Source organism: Tripterygium wilfordii, chromosome 14, assembly GCF_013401445.1.
Source record: "Tripterygium wilfordii isolate XIE 37 chromosome 14, ASM1340144v1, whole genome shotgun sequence".
In the NCBI taxonomy this organism is placed as follows: Eukaryota; Viridiplantae; Streptophyta; class Magnoliopsida; order Celastrales; family Celastraceae; genus Tripterygium; species Tripterygium wilfordii.
Genome location: NC_052245.1, coordinates 11,843,060 through 11,869,860, shown reverse-complemented (window position 1 = coordinate 11,869,860; position 26,801 = coordinate 11,843,060). Strand labels below are relative to the sequence as shown.

General features: G+C 38.4%; 3 protein-coding genes across 5 annotated transcripts; 2 read left to right on the top strand and 1 right to left on the bottom strand.

Annotated features, from left to right (window-relative positions):
- Window positions 1-340: 340 nt before the first annotated feature.
- LOC120015688 (protein TIME FOR COFFEE-like) lies at window positions 341-7,154 on the bottom strand. 3 transcript variants are annotated; one of them, XM_038868215.1, is made up of 12 exons: window positions 6,752-6,848; window positions 6,207-6,659; window positions 5,896-6,074; window positions 5,487-5,784; window positions 4,951-5,371; window positions 4,803-4,860; window positions 4,619-4,711; window positions 4,251-4,512; window positions 4,068-4,134; window positions 3,897-3,963; window positions 3,453-3,818; window positions 341-3,354 (listed from the first exon to the last, which is right to left on the bottom strand). In XM_038868215.1, exons 1-12 carry the CDS (start codon window positions 6,846-6,848, stop codon window positions 934-936), a joined length of 4,782 nt encoding a protein of 1,593 aa, XP_038724143.1. In that variant the 3' UTR covers window positions 341-933. The 3 variants fall into 3 exon arrangements, with proteins under 3 accessions (XP_038724143.1, XP_038724144.1, XP_038724145.1); XM_038868216.1 differs by having other exon boundaries at window positions 934-3,354; window positions 5,487-5,781; window positions 6,752-7,154; XM_038868217.1 differs by lacking the exon at window positions 6,752-6,848 and having other exon boundaries at window positions 934-3,354; window positions 6,199-6,340.
- Window positions 7,155-17,642: 10,488 nt separating this feature from the next.
- LOC120014470 (sugar transport protein 13-like) lies at window positions 17,643-21,961 on the top strand. Its single transcript, XM_038866430.1, has 5 exons — window positions 17,643-17,887; window positions 18,637-18,959; window positions 20,220-20,344; window positions 20,648-20,939; window positions 21,063-21,961. The coding sequence occupies exons 1-5, from the start codon at window positions 17,752-17,754 to the stop codon at window positions 21,774-21,776; spliced, it is 1,590 nt and encodes a 529-aa protein (XP_038722358.1). The 5' UTR covers window positions 17,643-17,751; the 3' UTR covers window positions 21,777-21,961.
- A 1,485-nt stretch (window positions 21,962-23,446) lies between these two features.
- Window positions 23,447-26,459, top strand: LOC120015522 (mavicyanin-like). Its single transcript, XM_038867983.1, has 2 exons — window positions 23,447-23,724; window positions 26,038-26,459. The coding sequence occupies exons 1-2, from the start codon at window positions 23,550-23,552 to the stop codon at window positions 26,406-26,408; spliced, it is 546 nt and encodes a 181-aa protein (XP_038723911.1). The 5' UTR covers window positions 23,447-23,549; the 3' UTR covers window positions 26,409-26,459.
- Window positions 26,460-26,801: the final 342 nt, after the last annotated feature.

The window sequence follows — 26,801 nt, the reverse complement described above, 5'->3', positions numbered from 1 at the left end:
TATGAAACTTGTAGAGTCCACGAATTCACAAGTGAATTATGTGCGTCCAACTCAACAATTACAATAACAAACTCTGAAGATCTTTATCATTTTCATAAAATTAAATTTTATATGCATTAGATGAGAATGGTAGAGTCCAAATCCTGAGATCTTTATCATTTTCGCTACACTTGATGTTCTCTCTTATCGATCACCATACACAGAGCAAGCGCCTCAACAACAGCACAAAACCAAACCACAGCATCTTCTTCTTCTTACACCCAAAACAAGACATGCAAGGTTGGCAAGCTTGTATCATAATTAAAATAACCACACGAGTCATCCATTGCACAAGATAAGGGAAGGCAAGGCTCCAAAATATTAGATAGAAAAATTAGGAGGGTTGCTATTTATATGTGCCAGACATATACATATAAAACCTCCATATCATGAACATATATTGATGATAGATTCACTGCTGTTTCTACGATCTTAAAACAAGGAAGAAAACAATAAATATGAAAAGTAAAAAACCTCCACCTACAACCCCAAAAGAAGGAAAGGTTCCCTCATTTTCAGCTACTTTCCCAGCACTACTCACTGCCTACCCTTGCCATATATAACCAATTGAATTTGAATTAGAACCTCCCACCATATAAACCCTCTCAGAATCTAAACACAAAAGTACATTGATGAATACACATTGCCAAGCCTATTTCCACAGTGAACAAAAAAATATTCCCTACTGTTTCCGTCCCAAAATTGTGGGAGCTAATGGCGTACCTCCTTTAGTGCTCATCCTTTGTCGGGATGCCGGGAGCGTTCCTGTTGCATTTCCAGGTCATCTCCATAATTCTACAAAACCCCAAGTAAGATCATTTGCTCAATCAGTGCATTTTTTCCATCCTGCTCCCTGGCATATGCTTGGCATGTGGCCCACAAATGGGCATTACTCTACTCACCGGCTGGTTGTTTCTGCTCTGCTGGTTTAACCTGCACTGGGGTGGGAACGGGATGTACATATGAGAAGCTGGTAGGGACAAGCTGATGGGGCTTAGCAGAAGACTGTGTCGCAGAATAAGGAGCATGCATAAGACCCTGGGAAGTTAGAATGCCACCTTTCATGTTGCTAGCAGCCGCAGCTGCAGCAATTGCCTTTGTGGGATCAGAAGTGCTGGTGTTAGATGTGACAGGAGGGCATAATGACAACATCCCAGACGAGGATGTTGCTGAAGAGCTTTGCAACTGCTGTTGTTGCTCATTGCGGTGTCTTTGGAGATAGTAGCCACTTGAAGCTGATGTGGCATTTGTTGTATTTGCTGCATGCTGACCTTGGACTTGTATGTAAGCACTGGAAAACGGTATCTGGGCTTGCTGCTGCATTGCATGCTTTTGCAACAGCTGCTGCTGCTGTGGCAGTTGAGACTTGGTTCCCATGCTTGCAGATGAGATGTGGGGATTGCCAAGGATGGATGGAACACTCCTCCCACTCACGGGGGATGATTTATGGCTAGGCAGTGATTGTGAGCTCTTGGCTGGCTGAGATGACAAGGCAGAAGCTTGTCCACCTTTGTTGCCAGTGGAGGTAGAAACGGTTGTCCTGGGGCTTCCACCAGCACTCTTGGAAATGGATGTTGTGGGCGAGCCAACAACCATTGGTGGAGATGGAGATTGGTTGCTAACAGATGGTAGTTGCACCTGTCCTGCCGTCGATGTTTTTGGGTTAGTCGCAAAAGATATCTGTGTTTGGCTTTGCTGCGATCTGCCTTGGTGTTGGGTTATATTTTTAAGGGATGAAGAAGTTGATGAAGCCGTAGTTGGAGAAGGAACTTGGGATGCCGCCCTCACAGAATTTTTCCACTGTGAAGACTGGCCAGGACTACTGCTGCTCTGAACAAGACTTTGTGGAAATGCAGAATTAGGAAACTTGGCAGTGATAGAGGATGAAGAAGTGACTTGGTCAGGGTAAATACTTCCGTTACTTGTTGCTGGTGTTTTGCTTCGAGCTGCAACAGCAGCTGCTTGTGCTTGCTGCTGGAGCCTATGAACCATCATCAAGTGCTGATGCTGAAAACTTTGATAGTGTAACTGTTGTTGAGCTCTGGAAGAATCAACAGTGCTGACAGCAGTTGACATTATAGAATTTGAGGCACGACCAGAAGCTGAACCAAGATTAACCGTTCGCGCAGAACTATCAACAACAGTGCTTCCAGGTATTGTTGATACCAAATTACCTGTTGCATCTGACCTAAAGTAACCAATTGACTGCCCAACAGTTGCATGAACCTTTCCTGCCATTGCCCTTCTTTCTTCATCCATGTTCAAGGCATCACTACCACTAGTTTTCCCTTCTTCAGAAGCATGATAATTCTTCTTGTGCTGGGCTGCTTGGGCAGCTGCCGTAACATGATAGCCAAGCCTTGTAGACTCGGGAAGGCTCTGGCGAAGTGCATGATTCTGTGCCAAGGACGAAATATCAAGGCCTGATGCAGTTGCACCACCATTCATTGATGCAAATGACATTGCAAAAGCTGGAGATGGAAGAGATTCAACCCCAGCCTTCGAGCCCTGCTGTTGGGGTTGCTGTTTTTTCTCGATGTGGTTGCCATTTGTACCAGTGGCTGTACTCACCGCGGCTGGATTCATCAAAGCAAAATTTGGGGGTGGGAATGGCATTGTAAAGCTTTGCCCATAAATACTCACATTTGCACGAGAAACCCTACTGTCTCCAGTTGAAGGGCTATCTTCACTAACTGCCTCACTCTCAAGTTGGCGAGTTTGATGCGAAACAATTTGACCCTGTGGCTGGTGCCTCTGCTGAGGCTGTAAAGACTGTGAGGTCTGGTTTTTTTGACCAGGAAAACCTAACAAATTTCCATTGATGCCACTGCTGGAATGCACCTGCTGCTGATTTTGCAAATGCTTCTGGGATGATGACGAACCACTGGGAATGCTTGGATTTGGGTGACCCTGATTGTGTTGACCCTGGTGTGACTGAGTGGCTGGGATTTGCTGCTGCTGAAGTTGTGAAGACTGGTGAAGCATTTGAGAAGAATAGAACGACCCGTTAAAGAAAGGCATTGCCTGAGCATGGGCTCCTCTGTAAGCTGGAGGTGCTCCAACATGTGCAGGAATTGGAATTGGATAGGCACCATTTTGCAAAATTGCCAAATATTGAGCTTCATTGCCAGGAATAGTTGGGTAGCTGAAGCTAATTGCTGAGGCAGCAGCTGCTGCCGCTGTTTCAGTACTAGACGTACTTGATGAAGCTCCATGACCGGTAGCAGCGGGAGAAGACTTAACGGAACCAGGTCGGACAGAAGCAGCAGCCGCTGCCTGTTGCTGGCTTAAAGGGAATATAAAAGCAGGGCCATGCTGAAATGCACAAGAAATGACAAGCAATTTTAAAATACCAATCCTTTAGAACTTAGGACATTATAGGCAGGATCAAATTGGATGAAAAATTGTCATACCAAGATATTACTCGGTGCTCCAGCGGGTAGTGCTTGCTGAAGTAAAATTTGCTTTCTCTGGGCACCATCCACCACCATGTTGACAGCTGGGGAGCCTTTGTCTTTCCCGGTATTACCGGGAAATATTGCCAGCCCCTGACCCTTATCTTGTGCAGCTCCCCTACCAAGAATATTGCCAAGCGATTCTGTAGAGGGCACAACACCAACATTGCAGGCCTTAGCCCCATATGATAAAGCAGACCCAGCTGCAGCAGGCCAGTATGGGTTCATCCTTGAAAACTGCTGGTGGTAGTGTATATTCCGAGCAATGTAACAATGGGTAGCACACCTCTTTGGCCGGGGATGACTAAAAAGCAAATGAGGAGGCTACACAAAAAAAAAAATTCAATAGAAGATTATAGCAAAAAACCAAGTCTAGAAGATAATGACAAATCATTGACCTACCTGCATTGTTGTAGACGATACAGAGCTCCGATCCATGGATACAACACCTTGTAGAGGTGGCATGTATCTGATAATCAAAGAGTGTCAAATTCCACGGAGAACGGCATGGAAGGCACCGTTTGATGGTGCTAAATATCAGAGGATAAACACAACAAATCAAGCAGACCATACCCCATGGGAGGAAGCCCACCAGGCCAGCTAGCCATAGACATTGGCAGAGATGAAGAATTTGATTGAGCTGAAAATAAAGAATAGAAACATCACTAACTTTGAATAAGCCAAAAAATTATGAGAGCCTTCCACAGAGAGAGACAGAGATAGAGAGAGAGAGAGAGAGAGAGGGCGGGAATTTACCATTTTTGTCCGCGTTGAGTAATTGTTGTTGCTTTTGGCCATTCTGGTGAGGTTTGTTCCCACTCAAGCTAGCGGCGGCGCCGCTATCTCTCTCACTCTTCTCCAAATCCAGCTGGAGATCAATATTTCTTTCTTTGTTAACGACCCGCTTCTGAGATTCAACTTCTGCAGCCATTTTCGCCGCCTTCTCCTCAACTTCTGCATTATCTCCTTCACTACTTTTCACCGTCCCAACGTCTTCCTTTCCATTTGTCTTTGTTTTCTAAACATAAAAACAAAAACAAATAAATTAAATATTCCAGCATAGATCAAACAGAGAGCCGTGAAATGATAATAAAAAAGATTGGGACAGGTGGCGGCCCACTCACCGTTTCTACATCCGTGACCATAGCTTTAGCATCCACGGCCACAAAATCAAACTCGCCGTCCCTTTCCGGAGATAATCTAAGTGGCGGAGGAGCCTGTACTCCGAAATAAACAAAAATTAATTAATTAATAAATCACACCTTGAACAATTGAAAACTTATCTTCTCTGTAAAATAAGATCCTCACCATCAGATCTATCTGAAACTTCTCCCGCAGGTTTTCAATCTGAGAAACTGTCGAATTCCTGAATAATCAAACCAAGAAAGATAAAAATTTTAATAGTATGCCCTTCCACGGAAAGGGAAAAAAAAAGGCTTCAAAGTTTGATGCTCACGCTTTTGTCGCTTTCAGATTTTCAGGATCAACATCCAATCCTAGCCTAGAAGGAGATTCCTTCTTCAGAGACTCAGGCTCCTCTTTGGTCTCACCCAAATCTCTAATCTCCGATTCTTCGGTCATAGGCTTAGAATCGGATATCAAGTTACCATCTGGCTTCCTCAACGTCTCCGATGGCAGCTCTGCTTGAGCGGATGCTGCTCGACTGGCCATCAAATCATGCGAAATTCCGCCATTCTCAGCAGCAGATCCAAAGCTCTTCTCCAGATTATGAGAACAAATTTCGGGCTTTGCTGGCTGTTCGGACGGGTCAATCTCAACCTTGGTTGTAGACGTAATGGGACCCTCACTTCTAACTGTGAAAGCCGAAGGATTCTCATCCTCATACTTGACCTGTCGAGGACGTTTCCTCTTTGGTGCTGCAATTTCCGTCCCAAAAAAAAAACATAGAACGCGTCAACTGAGTGGAAAAGATTTAGAAATGAAATTGAGAGATAGTCTTCTACTGAATCCTTAGAGGTCCAATAAACTCACCGACTACGGACATGTGAGCCGGTGCTGAGATGACATTTGACTGCAGTGCAGTTGGTGGAGAGTTGGACATCGGAGAGGATACACTTGATTTGGCATTCGAGGTAGACTTACTATTACCAACTTCCCTGGTATCAAGCTTAACGGAACCATTTCCAATGACTTCTCGGTTTGACAGTATCTGTGGCTGTCTATTCATCCCGTACAACACTTCCGCAATCTCAATCTCAATCTCGTCCTGAGCTGACGAGGCGGACTTGGAACTCGACTTGGGTGGCCTTTGCTTCGGTGCATTAGGCTTCTACAACAAAGAAAAAACTTGTCATTCATTAGAGCCAATCACCACTTGCCAAAGGAATAAATGGTCAAGACCAAAAACAAGAACACAGAAAAACTGTATCGACGGACTGACCATCTTCTTTTTCAGAGAAGCGTTAGAAGAAGATGGTGAGACCGGAGTTGTAGATGACAACATCGCCTGGACATTTGGTCCATTGGATCTTGCCGGAGATGTCGATGCCTGCCGGTGAATTTGCTCTCCAACGACTCCACTAACACTTGCGACCCAATCATGAGACCTCTTAGCGCATACTGCAAAAAACCAAAAAAAAATTACGTAAATAAAAAAAACACGCGAAATCCCAAATGCCCTAATCCAGAAAAGGCAAAAAAGAGAGAAAAATCAACAAAGCTAATAACATCGTATCACTTCCACCTCGCTACCTGACCGAGCTTTTCTAGGCACCGTCGCTCCAATCATATCATCGGTGGGTCTCCACGGGGATGTCGTCGCAGCCTTAACAATTTTAGACGGCAGCGGAAAGCTCTTTCGGTAGAGATGATTCGCCATCGACGAAGATAAAGACGGATTTGGCGGAAGCAGTCTCGTGGAGGTTCCAACTCTTTCTGCCCCTCCTCCACTACCATAGTCATCGTCTTCTTCCTCTTCGTCATTCGCACTTTCCTCCGTGCTCTCATCATCGCCGTTTTCCCTGTTGTTCCCGTGCATCAACCTCTCAGCTCTCCTTCTCTTGCTCCTGCTCAACCGATCTCTGTCACGGTCTCGGTCTCGCTCGCGGTCACGGTCTCTATCTCGTTCACGGTCTCGATCTTTCTTAACGCTGCCTCGATCTCGTAACCTCGCCGTTTCCTGTAACTCCACAGGGCCATCCTCCTCTGCCAACAAAACAAACAAAAAACCGTCAAATTTTCTGAAACCAAATCAATTGTCCAAAAAGAAAAACAGATCTGAAGGAGATAAATGAAACCTGGTGAGTCTCTGAGGCTGATAGTTCTGTGTCGTCTTCTTGACAAGCCATTTGATGCCGCCATATTAATTCTTCTTCCTTCTCTATTTCTGTCCATTCGTTTTGTGATATTCGCTTGACGAATCTTCTATCATCCAAAAGTAGTGAAATCCAGCGCCTCATCACCGGAAAACTGCCATGAATCGCCTTAACGGGAACCGAAGCCCCCGGAGCTCGACGATTCAGAGCTATATTAGAGAAGAAATTGACTATGTAAGCAAAGATCTTCAGTCGACTGAAATCTCTGAGAGTCGAAAGATCGTGGCCTACGCTTATCTTCTCTCTATCTCTTTCTAATGCTCCCCTACTCCTTTCCCCTTCTCTCTTTTTCTCTTTCTCAACTTTCTTTTTTCTCAAATCTCATTATCTCCTCGCTATTTCTATCTCAGTTAAACCCACTCGAAAGAGCCGTGGACGGATAGGATTAATAGCTGACATACACTATCAGATCAATCCGTTGGTTCATCCATCTATCTGACGACTGTGGATGGCAGTAACCAACGTGGCAGAATCTGGACCATATAACTGGATGCTCTCTGTCGTCTCTCCACCTTTTCTGCACAGAGTACTGCCACGTGTCAGCTACTACCTTCCCATTAAAGTTTCCTTGTTTACTCAATTACCGATTTGGCAATATATTCTAACAAATACAACTAAATTCGATGTTTTTAAAATTTGAAAATTACTAAAGTTGTTCCACGCTGAGGAGTGATGTCTTGACCGGCTATAGCCGGTTACCGTGACCTAGACGAGGACAACGCATTAGCGATTCAATGCACTCAAAAAGTCCCACTACCATTAAAAGAAATTTTAGTCACCGCTGGATCTTTTCTGACGTGGCTTTTTCCAATCTAAACAAATCCGGAACCGAGATTCCTATTAAAGAACAAAGCCGAGCTGGCACCGAAGCACGAGGCTCGTGCATGTCGATCAGGGGGACAGATCTGGACCCTCCGTTCTCTCCAACCAACGCTCTATGTCCACGCAGAAGCGTGGCGGAAACTGGAGTCACGGTAGCGGGAGAAGTACGGGCCCCACAAATTAGCTGACGATCTTGAAATTATTTATCTGCTGACGTGTTCATGGTCCCACCCAGTACCATAAATGGTGAACCCTACTCGCTCGGTCAAGATTTCACAGCACAGTTAAAATAATCGTGACCCAAAAGGTCTGGTATGGGCGAATAACATCCCTTTTTTCATAAAATTTAATTGATCAATTGATTATTCTCGATTATTTAAATTTTTCGAATATGGGTTGGTTGTTTAAATAAATATCTAAAATTTTTAAAAAATTGACCGTTAGTTATTGATCAATTTGATTAACGGTCAACTTTTTAAAAAAAATACCTAAAATTTCTTTAAAATATGACCATTAATTATCAATCAATTCGATTATCGATCAATTTTTAAAAAAATACCTAAAATTTTCTTAAAAAATGACAGTTAATTATCGATCAATTCGATTATGATCGATAATTTTAAATAACACCACCGAAAAGCCGTCCTATTTTCTGGTTTTAGACGCACGCGCTTCCCTATTTGGGCTACACCTGATACGTAACGAAAGCAATCCAGCGTGGCAACGTCTTTTCCCTTATGTGGCATCCCAAAAATCAACACGTGTCTACAGTTCTACTGATTGGCGCGTCCGATCTTGGTATTGGCTGCTTTCCCACTTTTCATGCCCACAAATGCCAGTAAATATCTCAATTAACCAGGGAAAAGATAACGTTACGTAACGGTTACATTGGCAACCTAAGAGGGGCTGTGAAATATCTGCTGGTCAAGCAGTGAAACTACGAAAAGCGGTGAGAAAAGAATTAATATTGGAGAGACTGATGTGGCCATGTCACACTGGACCCACTGAAGAATGGTTGACCCACCATAATGATCCCTTTCTCAACCCTTTGTCGCTTTCTTGAGTATTTTTCCAGTTATTAAATCCTATACAGTGCCACGTGTACAATCACATGCTACGTCATGACGCCTCCATGGCAGTATCTGGAAGCGTACAAATAAACCAAACCGCCGTCAACAGTACTAACCCATTACTTAATTTGCTAATTAGTTATTTAAAAATATAAATATACTGTTAAGATTATTTCCGTCGTCTAAATATAAATAGAAAAATGTCATTTTTTTGTGAGGCTGTAATTTTGTCTTCCATTTCAAATGTGTTTGGATTGAGCGATTTTAAGGGAATATAATAGAAAGAAAGGAAGGGAAGAGAATTGAAGATATAATATATTTCATTCTCCCATGTTTGAATAAATTAAAAAATGAAGAAAATAAAATTTGTTTAATTTATTAATTTATCCGTTTAGACAATTTTTCTCTGTATAAAATAATACAAGAGTCCATTCACTTGGCACTTTGATTTGGTTAATATGACAACATGGTTTTATAGATTAAATAAAGGGGTCATGCAACATTAGGGCCAATTAATTTTGACCCTTTTTATCAAATAAATATTGGTGCCACCCATTATTTAATTAAGAAACCATCAAATATTCAAAGCAATTGATTGGTTATATGGATATTTGTTAACAATTAATAAACATTATTATAAGTAATACTCCTTAATCTAGCTGATGTATGCATTTTAAAAAAAGCCACGTAACTATGTAAGACATTATTATGATATATAATTAATAATATAATATAATATTCTAGGATATAAAACTCGTACAAACTACCAATAAATGACAAGTTGGCATGCTACGTGGACCTTGATTAGTCTCAACATAATTGCAAAGTATGGCCCAAGTATTCGGTTCTTTGTTTGCTTTCATTATATTGACCAAGAATTTCAGTTTATTCAACTTTATTATAAATATATATAAAATTAAAATTATTTTATATTTTTTTGTATAGTTATATGCAAGCTAGGGTTTATTATGTAAAAAAATAATTAGTGGACTCCTACAAATATTTTATAAAGTAGAGGGTAATTATTGTGTAATTAATTATCCCTGATTAATATTTTTGACATTTCGAAAGTTTCATGATAGAAACTCAATTTACCAAAAATTAATAATGAGATAACCAAATCCAACTCCATCAAGCTCACACATGGATATTTGTCATTAAACTTTTAATTATCAAAATTTGAGTTTTGACTGTGCAATCATCAAAGAAACAAATTTGTAACATTGGGGAGACCAAAAAAGTCCACAAAGTGGGATAAGTCCGAAATTTTTAAGGTCCACTCTTATGAAAAGAGTGGATCATCCATTCTAAATAAATCTATAAAGATCATCATAGTCTTTTCACATGTGAACATCTAAAGTATTTTTTAGATCCGATGGGGTTTAATGGGAATTGATAGAATGGTGGAGCTAAATGTGGATGGACCTACGAAGGTCCCAGACAAGCCGTGTAGTTTCATGCAATGGACTTTTTATACCCACTTTCCGATGTGTTTTGATTCCTTTTCAATAAAAAATATATATATTATTTTTAACATAATGTTGTGATCTTATCTTATACACCAAGGCTTGTAATGTAGCCCTATAAAAAGAGGGCCCTACTACCGTTTTTAAATAATAATAAAAGAAAATTCTAAAAATTACTTGTTAGGTCTTCTTTAATTTATTTGTAAGTTTGGATTATCTTGACTTAACATGGCCATTAATAATTTAATATGTATTTGTATAAAATATTAATTAGTTATGTTAGTGCCACACGGCAGGTTCTCTTATATTATACCCCTAAAAGAGGGAGACAAAACATAATAACGTTTTTTTTTATAATAATATTCAAGTCACGAGATCCAAGTACATGGACAAAAAACATCAAATATTTTTAGAGGGAGACATGTGAGATGTGCCACGTGGAATGTTCCCACGTGTCAAGATCTCAAGTTCATGTCGTGGATAAAAACACATCAAATATTTATTTCGAGGGAGACACGTGAGATGTGCCACGTGGAATGTGCCCACGTGTCAAGATAAACAAAGATTGTGAAATTGGGATTAGTTTATGTTTGTCTCTCCCTTTGGTGAATGTAGAGGCCCATGGTCTCCCTCTCTTGATTGTTATTTGCTTTATTTGATTATTGTGAAGTTTTTATTATATTAATTAAATCGTTGGGGAGGAGAATTAATGAATGTGGGTGGCCAAGGAAGGGCAGTTTAGAGGCTAAGAAACTTCAATAGCTAGTAAAGTACAATAATGGCATTATATGGGCCAATTAAAATAAATAAATAAATAAACTACGAATTATATATATCAAAGTTAATTAACTCGGACACACTTGATTTGTCGGTGTAGCGGCAAAAATATTGTGTATTCCCTGATGACAAACTAGTCGGGAGCTCACGCTATACTTGACAGGTGTTAATAAGAATACAAATTTAAGTTTTAGCAAATTTTATACATAAATTTTTTTTTTAATATATATGTTATAGTAATGCAATTATAATTATTTTATTTTGTAATTTTTTTATCAGCCATCGCCACGTGGCGCCACGTATAAACTCTAACGTTTCAGACTATAAACGATTTTTGTTACACAAGTCATGTAAATACATATCAGCGCCCATGAAAGAAGAAAAAGGTGGTGCCGTGGTGGCAATAGTCATTGCTGGGCCAACTGTATGGGCCACCATCAAAAGTGGCCAGCAAGTCCAAAGGTACTCACGCAAGCCCATCTCCTACTTAAATAATTATAATTTATAGGTGATAAAATAGTACAATTAGATAATAATGATTTCAAAGCATTAAAGTTTCCTGAAACATATTGAAATTCCACAAACAATCAATTCAAAATTTTGAAAATTTATTTATTTGGCTGTTTAAGTGGAAGATTGGTGTTAATTATGCCAAATAATAATTAATAACATGAATTAATCCAAATAAACACGTGATGAAATATGTTTCGCCCACTACTTTAATACACTCTACAGAGCTTGCTACTTTTCAAATACCAACTTGGGCCGGAATTGGAGCCCAGCCCAAAATCAATGCGGACAGTCATGTAACTCAAGTCTGCTATCCAACTGGATCGTTGCTAGTTGACACCCGCCTGGTCCGCCTTCTGCCATTATCTGCCCCCAATTTGGGCTCCCGTGGGCCAGCCTGTGGTATTATAAAATGGTTACTCTATAGCAACACTTTTTTTTTGTGACGAGAATACCCACCAAAAATACATTCCAATGGTAAATCCACGGATGACATGCAATATCCGCAAGCTACATGGACAAGTTAAGTCTTGGATAAAACTCTAATACGAAAATAACATCAAATCGTGTCACAATTAATGTTAAAACCCACGACCTCTCACGCACATGTTGTAAGAAATTCAAACAACTAACTCAACGATCTAAATGAACGATTTTTTTTCCCCTATGTGCCACACCCTTCTATGGAACGAGGCCCAAAATGTTATAAGATGTTGCGAAAAAACCGAAACTCCGACAAAAGGAGTCCAATTTATATATATATATATATGTGTGTGTGTGGTCAATCTAACATGATTAAAGCTAGTTGTTGTGCATTTCTGAGTAGGATAACCGAAAGAATGAAAGCTATTTTTGAAGGCTTAATCAATTTGTTCAATCACAATATTGCTTTATACTGTTCTAGTAATTATTTCTTTCTCGTGAATATCAAGAGATTTTCCGCCCTTTTTACTAGAATGCATTATGCATGCTTATCTTTTTAATCTTATCCAAATCAACAAAACTTTATATATGCATGCATGTTGTTGCAGACATATATCCTGACAAAATTGGTCAAATTTGGTGCCTTCTCGTACGTGTCTATGCCTGGCTCTTTTCTCTCTTTTTCTTTACATGACAAACTCAACATTGAATTTTTTTAAAAAAATTCTGGATTGATTGGGAAAAAAAATGTCACCTTTTGAAGCACTCATTGTCAAGAAGATTAAAATATTAGATACCTTGAGTTTTAAATATTATAATTCAAAAAATAAAATAAAGTTCCTCCTTTTTTTATAATTATTTCCAGACTACTTTGCAATCACATGTTTCAGGTGATGAACACATGTGAAATACTCAAATACCATATATATGTGTGCGTGTGTGTCTATATATATATTGAAGGAATTGAAAAGTTTAAATACTTTATAGTAGCAGCCTATATAAGATTCTATCATGACCATTTTGTTTTAGTAGTAATAATCAATAAGAGTGTTCTTTGTGAATTCATTGTTACTGTGTTGTGGAATCAATCATGGCAACCAGCAATATATCTTTTGATGAGAGAGTTAATTGGTGTCTGAAATAAAATTAAAAGGAAAAATGGAGATAGCTATTGATTTGATGACTATTTGTCTTGTATGTTAGAGCCAAGTTTATGTGCCTGTTGTTAGATATATCTCACATCGGTTGGTTATGTGAAACATATGCTCAATATAAGAGCAAACCTCCTCTCACTTCAACAAGGCCTTTTGGAGTGAGTTGGGTAAAGGCCCAACTTTATAGCATGGTGTCGGAGTAGGCTGTTGGGGTTGAAAACTCCACGTGTGCGTGGCATAGAAACAAATCAAAGCAAGAAAGAAAGAAATGAAAGCAAGAAAGAAACAATGTCAGTGGACAATAAGCTAACAAAAACTATGGGATCCACGATAGCATATAACCCAACCAAAATCAACAAAGAAATGTAAAATGGTTGGGGAGATTCAAATTCCAAGTGGAAACGCCTCAAAATTTTTACTTTTGTCAACAAAGATCACTTCCATTGTGTTTAAGAACAAAAGCAATCGCAATTTTAGTTCCACATACCCTATAAACGTCTGAACAACAAGAATATAATGCACAGTCACTGCAAGAACATATACCTTGAAATTAGGCCTCGAATACCTTGAAATCCACTGCTTCGCTTAGGGCTCGAATACCTTGAAACAATGTAAGGATCAAAGTACCCCATACATTCAGGTCTTTTCCATTAATCAGAGAGTTATATGGTATTTTCCATTGATTTTACAAACAAGGTAAGCACCGAAATAGTTCCACACATACTATAGGGCCCATCAAAACCTAGAAGCCATCCAGTAACAACATGAAGCCATGAAATTTACAAGGGTCAGCAAACACTCAAAGGGAAAGCCAGAAAAATTCAATGTATCCAATTAACAATCAGAACCAGAAGAATCAGAGAGTTATATGGTCTTTTCCATTGATTTTACAAACAAGGTAAGCAGTAAGAATAAAATATACGATACTCGCATGAAATACCTGGTAAATTCAAGGTATAACATTGAAGAAGAAACCCAGATGAAGAAGATGTATTAGGAAGTTTTACCGTCTGTGTCCATAAGAAACCCAGAAGAAACACAAAAATCAGCAAAAACTTGATAAGGATAACTGAAACACACATCAATTTTGCTGGAAACAAACAAAATACATTGAAATTAGGGTTCCATTACACTGAAAATACCTTGTAATTAGGGTTTCTTGAATGCTTGATGGTTATGAAACAATGTGATTGTTCATCGACACTATAATCGCCGCTTGGAATTGAAAGAACAAGATGGAGAAAGCTTCTGCGATAGTATTTGGAGAGAATGGATTACCGTGATTGCATGTTTCAATGTATAAAACCTCAAATTCTGACAGATTTTAAATGGTCAAGAAATTAGAATTTCAAATTTTGAAATGAAATTTTAATTTTGCCACATGAATTGGCTGACTAGGCATACCACATCAGCTTGGGAAGTATTGGGACTATATTCTTTGGACTATTTAGCAGCACCGTAATCAATTTGTTCAATCACAATATTGCTTTATACTATTCTAGTAATTATTTCTTTCTCGTGAATATCGATAGATTTCCCCCTCCCTTTTTACAAGAATGCATTATGTATGCTTATCTTTTTAATCTTATCCAAATCAACAAAACTTTATGCATGCATCATTCATGTTGTTTCAGACATATATCCTGACAAATTGGTCAAATTTGGTGCCTCGTTCTTTTCTCTCTTTTTCTTTACATGACAAACTCACATTTAAATTTTTTTTTTTTAAATTCAGGATTGATTGGGAAAAAAATGTCACCTTTTGAAGCACTCATTGTCAAGAGGGACCTAAAAGAAGATTAAAAAATTAAATACCTTGAGTTTTAAATATTATAATTCAAAAAATAAAATAAAGTTCCTCCTCTTTTTATAATTATTTCCAGACTACTTTTCCAATCACATGTTTCAGGTGATGAACAAATGTGAGATACTCAAACACCATATATATGTGTGCGTGCGTGCGTGTGTCTATATATATATATATTGAAGGAATTGGAAAGTTTAAATACCTTATATTAGCAGCCTATATAAGATTCTATCATGACCATTTTGTTTTAGTAATAATAATCAATAAGAGTGTTCATTGTGATTTCATTAATGTTACTGTGTTGTGGAATCAATGATGGCAACCAGCTATATATCTTTTGATGAGAGAGTTAATTGGTATCTGAAATAAAATTAAAAGGGAAAATTGAGATAGCTATTGATTTGATGACTATTTGTCTTGTATATATTCTTTAGGGAGTAATATTTGATTGCTTTGTTTGTTTGTTTTTTTTTTTTTTGGAAAGTTGACATCAAAGTTTGCTTTATTGCAAAGCTATAAAGTTCAAGTGGATCAATACCTCTCCATTTGTTGGAAGACTCGAGTTCTCGCAATTGTCATGTTCTGAAGCTGTTAAAGCCAAGTTGTTGTGCCTGTTGTTAGATATATCCCACATCAATTGGTTATGTGAAATATACGCTAAATATAAGGACAAGTCTCCTCTCACTTCAACAAGGCCTTTTGGGGTGAGTTGGGTAAGGGCTCAACTTTACAGGACGGTATCGGAGCAGGCCATCGGGGTTGAAAACTCCACGTGTGCGTGACGCGAGGTGCCCGAGTCTGGCTCGCGACCCACACGCTTGCGGGGGATGTTAGATATATCCCACATCAGTTGGTTATGTGAAACATATACTGAATGTAAGGGCAAGCCTCCTCTCACTTCAACAAAGCCTTTTGAGGTGAGTTTGGTAAGGACCCAACTTTATAGGACCTGTACAGCAATAGATGTATATCTATTACAATGACCACAAAAAATGTATTAGTAAACCCAACTATATATATGCACAACAAAAAAGGAAAAGGCTCTCTCATGACTTGTACGTGTCAATGACAATAGTGATAATTAATTTATTGGCAATTTGTTAAAACTTATAAAGTCCCGTATTAGTAGGGTGTAAGCCAACGATATGATTTATAAGTGTGAGTCTAACATTAAACACTTGAGACGTTTTCTAATAAATACAAAAATGTGTGGGCCTTAGGTTCAAAACGAACAATACCTCACGCTTGATGTTGGTTTGGACTATTCATACGGTGCCTCTCACAAGTATTCGAATAATTTGACATTCATAAAATATATGGTATTACGTATGTATATCATGTGCTTGAAATCCATCATACGAAAGGACCACAAATAATTGAGCTACTTCCACCACTTATATGAGTTTATCTTGTAAGAAGGTTAAATCCTTTAATCATAGTCAATTTCTTTTTTTTGTTGAGAATAAGAGAACTTGTATTAAAACAAACCATGAGATTTTACAAGATACAAATATGAGGATACTCCTCTAGAAACAACACAAGAAAATAAAACTCATGCATCAAGATCAAAGAAAAGACCTAATACAATAGCATCAAAGAGATAACTATGTCTTAGAAGCAAATAACGACTGTGAAACAAGGTTTGAACTATAGAAAACTGCCTTGAAAGCTCTCCAAATAACAAGATTGAGAAAGAAAAAATAAATTTTAATTAGGTAGCAATGTGTATATATAACAATATATATAGAAACACAATACAACTCCATCATGTTTTTGACTCTCAAGTCGTAGTCAAATAAGAAAATCCGAAAGCTTAGGAAGAGAAAATCCCAAGATATTGTGTGTGTTTGGGGGGAGCGGTTGTGTTGATTTTCAACGCTAGCTGTTAAGTTGTGAAAAAAAATCTGAGCTTAAAACTCTGAAATAAGCTGTGAGGTGTTTGATAAAGCTGTTAAATGTTGTTAGTGGGTAAGTTATGTAAATTATATGTTGTTTGTATTCTTTTTTAAAATTTTATTTATTTCATTTCAATATAAATATTATTTAATAATTTATTTCATTTTAATAAATTAATATATTTAATATCAATATAAATATGCAATATTTAAATATATTAATATATTTAATAAATAGTTATTGAGTAAACATTAAAACAATTTTATAAAATAGAAATGGCATGGGACCCATGCAAAAAAGCATGGGATCCACAACAAAAAATTTTTCTAAAAAATAAAGAAAGTATGTTTTATTGTGGGATTCATGCAAAAAAGCATAGGACCCACATCAAAAGGACAAACCGTCCTAGAATAAGCTCCCTTTAGACGGTTCCGCCAACGGTATATGAATGTTAGGTGAAGTGGGCTCGCTTCGCCGCCCGATTCACCAAACAAAGCCATTGGCGATCGATGCCCGTGAATACAACAAAATCATGTTGTCACTACGTGGCAGCATCTCACTACCTCCCATTTACATGACCATCACACAAAATAAGCCCCGCTCCGGCTTGAGCGGTTAAGCCTCTTCCTTGTTTCACACAAACAACACCCTGTTCGCTAATTTTAGCTTCAACAGCTGTTAGAGCCGCTCGTTGACTAGCCAGCCGTGGAAGAGGAAGAATAGAAAAAGGTTACAGTAACAGTGTCCCGATTAGAGCCGACACGTGGAAGGATCTTGCGGTGGCTCCCACTCACAAACATCATCCATTTCGTAGTTGGGGTTGTATTATCGTCGTCTCTCCTCACTCCTCTGCTCGCCTATATATACTTCTACTCTTCTTCGTAATCCATTGCATTTCACAACACTATCCTCATTTTTTTTTTCTGTTTCTTAAACAGAAAGGAGAAGATATTGAGAGAGAGAGAGGAGGAGGTTAGGTGGTACTTGACCTACATCCATGCCTGCTGGGGGTTTCGCGTCCGTGCCGCCGGCCGGAGTGGAGTTTGAGGCGAAGATCACGCCGATCGTCATAATTTCCTGCATAATGGCGGCCACCGGAGGCCTCATGTTTGGCTACGATGTCGGTGTCTCAGGTAGAGCTTTTGGATCTGTTTTGATTAGTACTCACGCAAACATGATTGCGTGTTTGTTTTGAATTTTGAATAATGATCCATGGATTAAGAATTTTCTTAGCATGAAACTTGGTTGCGTTTTGATCAAAATTAGTTAGTATTCTTTTTGCTGTTAGGAGCGATAACAATCGTTCTTCTATGTGCTTTGGTGCTGTGAAAACAGGTTTTATTGCTTTCTCTGGAACTCAAATTCTCGAATAAGTTCGAATGTTTTTTTGAAAATAAACAAACAGAATTCGAGAATTCTTGGCAATTATTTTTATCTTTTCTTCATTTGTTAAGAATCCAAGAATTTTTGAATAAGTTCGTCGGTTCTGATTTTAGGGAAAAAAAGGATAAAAAATTTTGTTTCAAAAAAGAAATTTAGAAAGAAAAAAAAAAACCAGTGGGAAAATTTTGCTTTCTCCCGCCAAAGTGGCCCCTCCAAGGGTAGTTTTGGAAATTCCGATTCTGTTTGGTAATCATCACATGGTTGAATGTTTGTTACGTTTGTGAGTGGAGCTTGGTTGTTGATTTGGCCAAATAGAATCCTTCTGAAATCAAATCTTGCTTGATTTACCTTTTTACCCATGTTCATCTAATCTCTGTATTTCTTTGAATACAAAATTCTGTAGAATTAAGTTCTGTTATTGCTATTGAGTATCTGTATTAGACAAAGTTCAGATTTTACCATAGCACTAAAGTCCAGTTTATTGGTTAATATGATGCAGGTGGAGTTACATCCATGCCTGATTTCTTGGAAAAGTTCTTCCCAGTTGTTTATGAGAAAACCAACGATCCAACAATTAATAGCAACTATTGCAAATATGATAATCAAGGACTACAACTGTTCACATCATCACTGTACCTTGCTGGACTAATAGCAACTTTCTTTGCCTCATACACCACAAGAAATCTAGGCAGGAGGCCAACCATGCTTATTGCTGGGGTTTTCTTCATTGTCGGTGTTGTGCTTAATGCCTCCGCCAAAAACCTTGCCATGCTCATCATTGGCAGGATTTTATTGGGTTGTGGTGTCGGCTTCGCTAATCAGGTATGTTACAGCACATGAGATACTTAATTAGTTGGTTATAATGTGTTCGTTAATTGTAATGAGCAGTTCGTTTGATTGTTAATGTAATTGTTTTGAATTGAATACTTAAGTGTATTAATTCTCTCGCGACAACCAAGACATTTTAGGCAACTAGCAATCACACAAAGACGATAGAGGTGCCAAATGGTTCAAGTCCACGAAAATGTGCAGCCTTAAGGCTCCCCACAAGGTGGGCCGTTACCAGATAGGCACTGCATATGTAACAATCTGGTGAAACTGGTTCTCAATTCTAGCAAGGGATATTCAATTCTGATGCTTACATGTCTACTTGGACTAATAAGTTTCTGTCGTTTCTGTTTTGGTCCATGTTTTCTCACTTTAATTTCTTTAATTTACTCTTTTACCTTTTTACATCTAGTTTAAGACCTTTTTGGTATCTTCCCTGGTTAAATTTTAAAAAAAGTAAAATCTGATAAAGGTATTATCCTTGAATTATCCGGAAAAAGTGGCCGAAGCCGAGTTGCGTTGTCATTTTTGGCTTTTGAAAAGTCAGTCTTGGTGAATAACGTGATGGTGATCAATGCTGTCGACCTTTTTGTCTTCAAGTCTCCGACGTCCCTTTTCTTGTGGTCCATATTTGTGAATTGTTTATGTTATCCTTTTGTTATTACATGACCTTAAATTCAAGTATTAACCCTGTTATTACACGACCTTAACAAAAGGGTACGCATAATTGGGGAAGAATAGCATAGTGAATAACGTGATGGTGATCAATGCTGTCGACCTTTTTGTCTTCGAGTCTCCGACGTCCCTTTTCTTGTGGTCCATATTTGTGAATTGTTTATGTTATCCTTTTGTTATTACATGACCTTAAATTCAAGTATTAACCCTGTTATTACACGACCTTAACAAAAGGGTACGCATAATAGGGGAAGAATAGCAATATAAATTTTCTTTGTAGGTGTTTGATGTAGAGGTACCTTTTTTAAAGTTCAAAGGTCCAAATCCATAGTAAAGATGTTGGCATATTTGGTTAGGTCACATAGTTAGTTTGCGTAATCAACTTGAACACAAGAATCTTAAAGAGATTTATTAAAAACGGAGAAATCCTTTCCGAAAACTGATTCATTGGTTACATTTATATATGAAAAATCAAGATCTTGTCTGCTAAAACGGGAACAAGTGTTAGGAGTGCGCTCTATTCAAATCTATTTGTTTTATTTGTTTATTTCACTCAATTACAATTTTAATGTGCAACAGGCTGTGCCACTTTTCTTGTCCGAGATAGCACCCACAAGAATCCGGGGTGGACTTAACATACTGTTCCAGCTTAATGTGACAATTGGCATACTTCTTGCTAACCTAATCAACTATGGCACCTCTAAGTAAGTTTTCTACGGTATTGCTTGCACTCATGCTTGCTTTTCAACAAAGAACTTGATTTAAAAAATGGAAGAAGAGAGCATAGGAATACTGGTCTTGATTTTGACCATTTGATAATTATATTTATGAAGATTATGAACTGTGGAATCCTATTGAATTTGTTCATGTTCTGCCAAAAGCATTACATCCTCTTAAATATGTCAATTTGGAAGTAGTGATTCTAATAATCAATTCTAGCTTTGCTGCTAAAAATTATGAATGTCTTGCTGATTATCATTGATATTGTTTGTACCTTGCAACAACAGAATCAAAGCAGGATGGGGTTGGAGGTTGTCATTAGGATTAGCTGGCATTCCCGCTGGTCTCCTCACTCTTGGGGCACTCCTGGTGGTGGAAACACCTAACAGCCTAATTGAGCGTGGTCTCCTGGAAGAAGGAAAATCTGTGCTCAGAAAGATTCGAGGCACGGAAAAAATTGAACCTGAGTTCCTAGAACTTGTCGAGGCAAGTCGAGTGGCAAAAGAAGTAAAGCACCCTTTCAGAAATCTTCTCAAGAGGAGGAATAAGCCTCAACTGGTCATTGCAGTTGCCTTGCAGGTTAGAATTTCTTTCCCATTTAGATTATGTTCGCAATCCAAAAGTTCAAATTCATTTTGTTAGCAACTTTGGACATAGAATCCTAATTGAAATGCTTGCCATCTCCTTTTTTGTTTCAAACAGATATTCCAGCAATTCACAGGCATCAACGCTATCATGTTTTATGCTCCAGTGTTATTTGACACTGTTGGATTTGGCAATGATGCTGCCCTTTACTCAGCTGTCATAACCGGGGCTGTCAATGTGCTCTCCACTCTTGTATCTGTGTATTCTGTCGACAAATTGGGTCGTCGGAAGCTCCTGTTAGAAGCTGGTGTTCAAATGTTCCTCTCTCAAGTGGTAATAGCAATTATTCTTGGAATCAAGGTAAAAGATCACACTAACGACCTTCATCAGAGTTATGCAATCATCGTGGTTGTCATGGTATGCGTTTTTGTATCCGCCTTCGCTTGGTCTTGGGGGCCTCTTGGTTGGTTAATCCCCAGTGAGACCTTCCCATTAGAGACCCGCTCAGCTGGGCAGAGTGTGACTGTTTGTACCAACTTGCTCTTCACTTTTGCAATAGCACAAGCTTTCCTCTCAATGCTTTGCCATTTCAAGTGGGGCATTTTCTTATTCTTCTCTAGCTGGGTTTTGATCATGTCAATCTTTGTGGTATTTCTGGTTCCGGAGACCAAAAACATACCTATTGAAGAGATGACTGAGAGAGTATGGAAGAAACATTGGCTTTGGAAGAGATTTCTTGATGAAAATGTAGATGAAGAAGTTGGCACCAATGCAACGGACCTGAAGAAGGGCGGCCATTCTATTGGACTTGATCCTGCTTCCCAGTTCTAAATTGGAGGGGTTTTATGAAACTGTGTGCATATATATATAGATATCATATATTGAATATGCACTAGATAGTGAATAGGCGCAAATCTTTCCTTTTTTCTTTAGTATATTCTTAGTTTTGTGAGAGGGAAATCCAACTTTACACTTTGTACAATATGACTTTTATAAGAGAGAAGATATGACTTTTATACCGGAGATTATTTTTAAAATCATTTCAATGGCACAGCTTCATTGCTGCTTTAGAGTTTAGAGTGAGAAGGTTTCTGCAAGTGTCTGTGTGTTGAGAGAAAATGCTACATACATATATGAGAAACGGAAATGATAAAGATTTCAGTATTTGGTATCACAGTTATCCCATCCCTGTTGAGTTGGACGTATAGAATCCAACAGTTAGGATAACTGAGATATCGGCTATTGAGATCCCTATGAGTATGAGAAAATCCTCATTTCCTTTTGTGTATAGGCCTCTTGGGCCTTGCTGCTGAGAAGTGAGATCCTTCACACCTGTCAACCTTGAACATTTGGATTTGGGTATTGGGCTTTCTGATCTGCAAATCAACCCAGTAGGCCCATTTTCATTGATGGACAAGACAGCCAACTTTCATTATCAGTTATTGTAATGCACTAAAAGACAAAAATTGGATGCTTGAAAGTAAAATTTGGGCAAAATACATGTATATAGCTATCTTTGACCAAACATGAAGGATGCAGCTCTATCTCATTGTTTGCTATAGCCTATCAAGCATAAATAAACCCAACCCACTTTCTTCACTAACAAAACATGTGACAACATATCCACTAAACCAACCATTTGCATTTATCAGCTGTAGTCATTGGTAGTGTGAGTGATAAGAGTTGTCCCTCATTGATCAAGTTGGTATGTGAGACAATTTTAAGAAAAAATAGAGAATTTGTCATGAAATCCTTAATGGGTTTGCTTGTATTAGTGCTATAAGAAAGTTGATGCAATACCACACTTTGTAACGTAGAAAGTAACATGTCTATAATTATTGCATTTAGGCACTGACCACTATATATATATATTAATGAAAAAAAACAGAGTCATCATTCCTTACTTTAGTATTCTAGTCATGAAATTGAATTTGCATGCCACCACTTACCACCAAACCCTACATCCTTTCCTTCCAAGTTTTTCAACCAAAGCCCATAAAATGAATCATGATGGAACAAACAACCAGGTCGGCTGTATGATGCAACTACCGCAGTCCATAATAAGTATTCTTTTCCTATACTTACACCTTTTTTTAAAGTAACCAAAGAAAATTCAACATACGTCTTCTTTGGACAACCCACCAAGCCTAGAATTAGATTGGACTACGTATACTCAAACTCGTTTGACATGTTAATTGGAGTAAGGTCTACTGCAAACCACTTAAAAATAGATACAACAATTTAAAATCGAACTTCCAATCTCGAGTGAGATTATTTACGCACTAAGTCCGGATGGATAACCACTTTTTTCCTTATTGCTTAAATATCGATAAGCTTATTTTCATGGGAAGCAAAATGAAAAGAAAGGCTTTTATTGGGTCTACAATTGTTATTTTCTGTAAAACAAACCTGCCGTTTTATACTATATTAAAAAGTATGGGGACCAAATTGACAGTTTTTCCTTAATTTATGAGTCCTCAGGGACCAAAAACAACCACCAAGCTGGGTCAGTCCAGAAGCTTTATAAACGCTCAAAACTGAAAAGTCTCTCCAGAATTCACAACTCAAACTCTGCTTCAAACAGAGTCCTCTGTTTTTTCTACTATGGCTTTCACACCAAGAACCTTATTGGCTCTGCTTTTCTTTATGGCTGTGGCAATTGAGTTTTCTCATGGTGCTGTGTATAAGGTAGGGGACTCTGCTGGTTGGACCACCATTGGAAATGTCGATTACAAGCAGTGGGGAGCTACCAAAAACTTCGATATTGGTGATGTCATCCGTAAGTTCTTACTTCCACTGATCCCTTTTTCTTTTCTCAGTTATCTCAGGGATTGATTGATACTTGACTGGCAATTCTAGCTATATGTTGATCACGAGGAAGGAGCCCTTTGTGTGTTTTTGTTTTGTATTTTCTGGCTTTAGGGATTCCTCTTGTCTCTTGATTTGGAGAAAATCTTCAGTGGTATCAGCACACCACGTCACAGTGATGACGTGGTGTGCATGACCCACTCAATATTTGACATGTGGCAATTTAATCCAAGTCAGCAACACGTGACTCCTTCTTTCTTAGGGATTTCAACTTCTGGAGTTGCTTTGTCTTTCCCTCTCTCGACAAACAAGAAAGAAGAACTACGTTGGCAGATTTTAAATTTGATTTCAACACAGAGTAATTTTCAAAATCATAGACCTTGAGAAGTTTCAGTGTCCAAGTAAAAGGGACTAATCGTGAACGTTGACGTAAAAGGAGGAATGAATTTGGGAAGACCTTGGATTTGATGGAGAGATCTAGATCTAGATCTAAACGGAACCTTTGTTACGACCAAGAGCATGTGTCGATATGTGTAGGGTCAAACCCAGATTCAACCTCCACCATGGGCCCGATGACCAATAACCACCTTCGTGTTCGGCAATCGGCAGTCGAAATTCTTTGCCATAACTATGACAACGGGCTACCAAATTCTTTGCCACGAAATGAAGGCAGATGGCTTGAACGGAAAGTCTGGCGACATCAACAAATCCATGAGGCAACATACCGACGCTTGGATCAACGAATCTGTGCTGATCCCGGTTGAACATGGAAGCCAGACTTGAGGTTGAAGATGAAGTAGATCTGGCAAAAACCAACAAACACGTGTAAAGTAATGTCAGGATTAAATTGCCATATGTCAAATATTGAGTGGGTCATGCACACCACGTCATCACTGTGACGTGGTGTGCTGATACCACTGAAGATTTTCTCCTTGAGTTGATGATCTATCTGTTTTGTGCGATGGGATCGGATGTTTTAGAGAAGGGTGACACGTGGACAGGTATGTGTACACGTGGATGGCCTCGAAAGCTTAGGTGTCAAAATCAAGGGGCCCTTCCAAATAACTTTTGTAGGACCAAGCCAAAACGTTATGGATCGTCAATTCAATGATCCACACTTTCATATGTTTCTCTCCACTTCTCCAAGTTTTCTCATCTTTAATGATTTCTTTTATAATCAAAACCGACATCATACAAATTTGTTATTCGATATTCAATATGAGTTTAAACTGAGCTATCAACTCGCACTATATCCTTTGTGCCTTCGCATGATGAGAAGAGCATTGAATGTCTTCTCGTCCTCACTCATGCTGTTTTTTTTGCGTGTTTTGAGTGTTGATACCCCTTCACTTAAGACAGAAGAAAATGTGTGGCCATTCACATCACTTTTGTCATCATTTATAAAGTTGGTTCCGTCTCATTTGTCCTTTACTTAGCATTATTATGTGTCCAAAACTTTTTTGAGCCCGGTGTATTGGGCTGGTCCGGGCCGGATCAAATCTAACAGCCCAAAGTCAAGCATAACCCAGAGTTGAGATCAGGCCAGGGGTAGGGATGACAATGGGTCGGGTACCCTTTCAATTAATAAATAGCAAAATCGTTTCCATTTAAGGTATTCAATACCAAAACCGTCTAAATTTTCAAAAGCGGAACCGTTCCATAACCGTTTATCATCAGGTATCAGTTTATCATTTAATTTTTAATTTTTTTTAATTTTTTCTATAAATGTATAATTCAATTTTTGAAAACATAATCTCACTTATCATGTTGTTATAGTTTGAATGTATAATTTATAATTGTATTCTATTATTTTATTTAATATGCTTGATCATGTTAAAATTTAGCATCCTAATAGTGTACCTTTATATAGATGATTTATAATCTTATTACTATAATTCACTCTTTTAATTAAATGGTTTGGGTACCCTAAACCCGGGATCAAAAACCAAACCCGACCCTAAACCGTAACGGGTTTGAAAATCAAAATCAAAACCAAAACCGTTTTCAAACCCTATAGGATAAGTTTTCAGGTTTTAAATGGATCAAGTATCCTATCGATAGTGCTCGGATTGGTTTTTTTTGCCATTCCTATTAGGAGGCTTAGCAGGGTTGAGCGGGCCATCGGCCTATAATTATCTCGATCTTGACATTATTGTGCGTACCATTTTATAGGATGATATATCGTCTCTCCCACTCGAACCCATGACTTCATGAAGGAGATGGAAGAGGGAGTACCCAACTTAACATATAATAATTTCACTTCGGATGTTGTTGTTTTGTTCAGGGTTCGAGTACAATGCACAGTTTCACAATGTGATGAGAGTAACACACGGCATGTACAAGACCTGCAATACCTCGGCACCAATGGCCACATACACTACTGGCAACGATTCCATAACCATCAAGACCCGCGGCCACCACTTCTTCTTCTGCGGTGTTCCTGGTCATTGCCAAGCAGGACAAAAGGTTGATATCAATGTACTCAACTCTTCTGCATTGGCTCCCACTCCTGCTGCTCCGACATCTCCTGCAGTTCCTTCCGTCGAAGCACCTGGTCCTTCTCCAAATAATGCTCCATCTTTGAAGCCTTCAATGGCTCTTCTTCACAAACTTGGTTTTGCAGTCTTTGCCATCACTGCATGTGCTTTTGTTTGATCAATTGTTGTTAAGCTCTAGTTACAAATAATCATCCTTTCCTTCCTGTAATTCCAACAAATCGTTTTTTTCTTTTATTTTTTTATTTTAACATTATGAACGGGTTTTGATCGGGTTTACGAGTCCAATCATATTTTCTGTGTTTATATTCAACGGTCCAAATCCCTGTTTCAAAAAATCAAAAATCAAAACATATTCATGATTTTTTTTCTATTGCTCTAAATATTAACTACGACGATGTAACTGGTATAAAACGACATAACCCCAAGTTACTCCGAATCACATGAATTAGGGGTAAAATAGGGTCATAAATTGGAGGTCTCAAATAAGTTTCGTAAAAAATTACAAGACTCCAGCCACGACGGTTATCACATATCAGTGCAGCAGAACTAG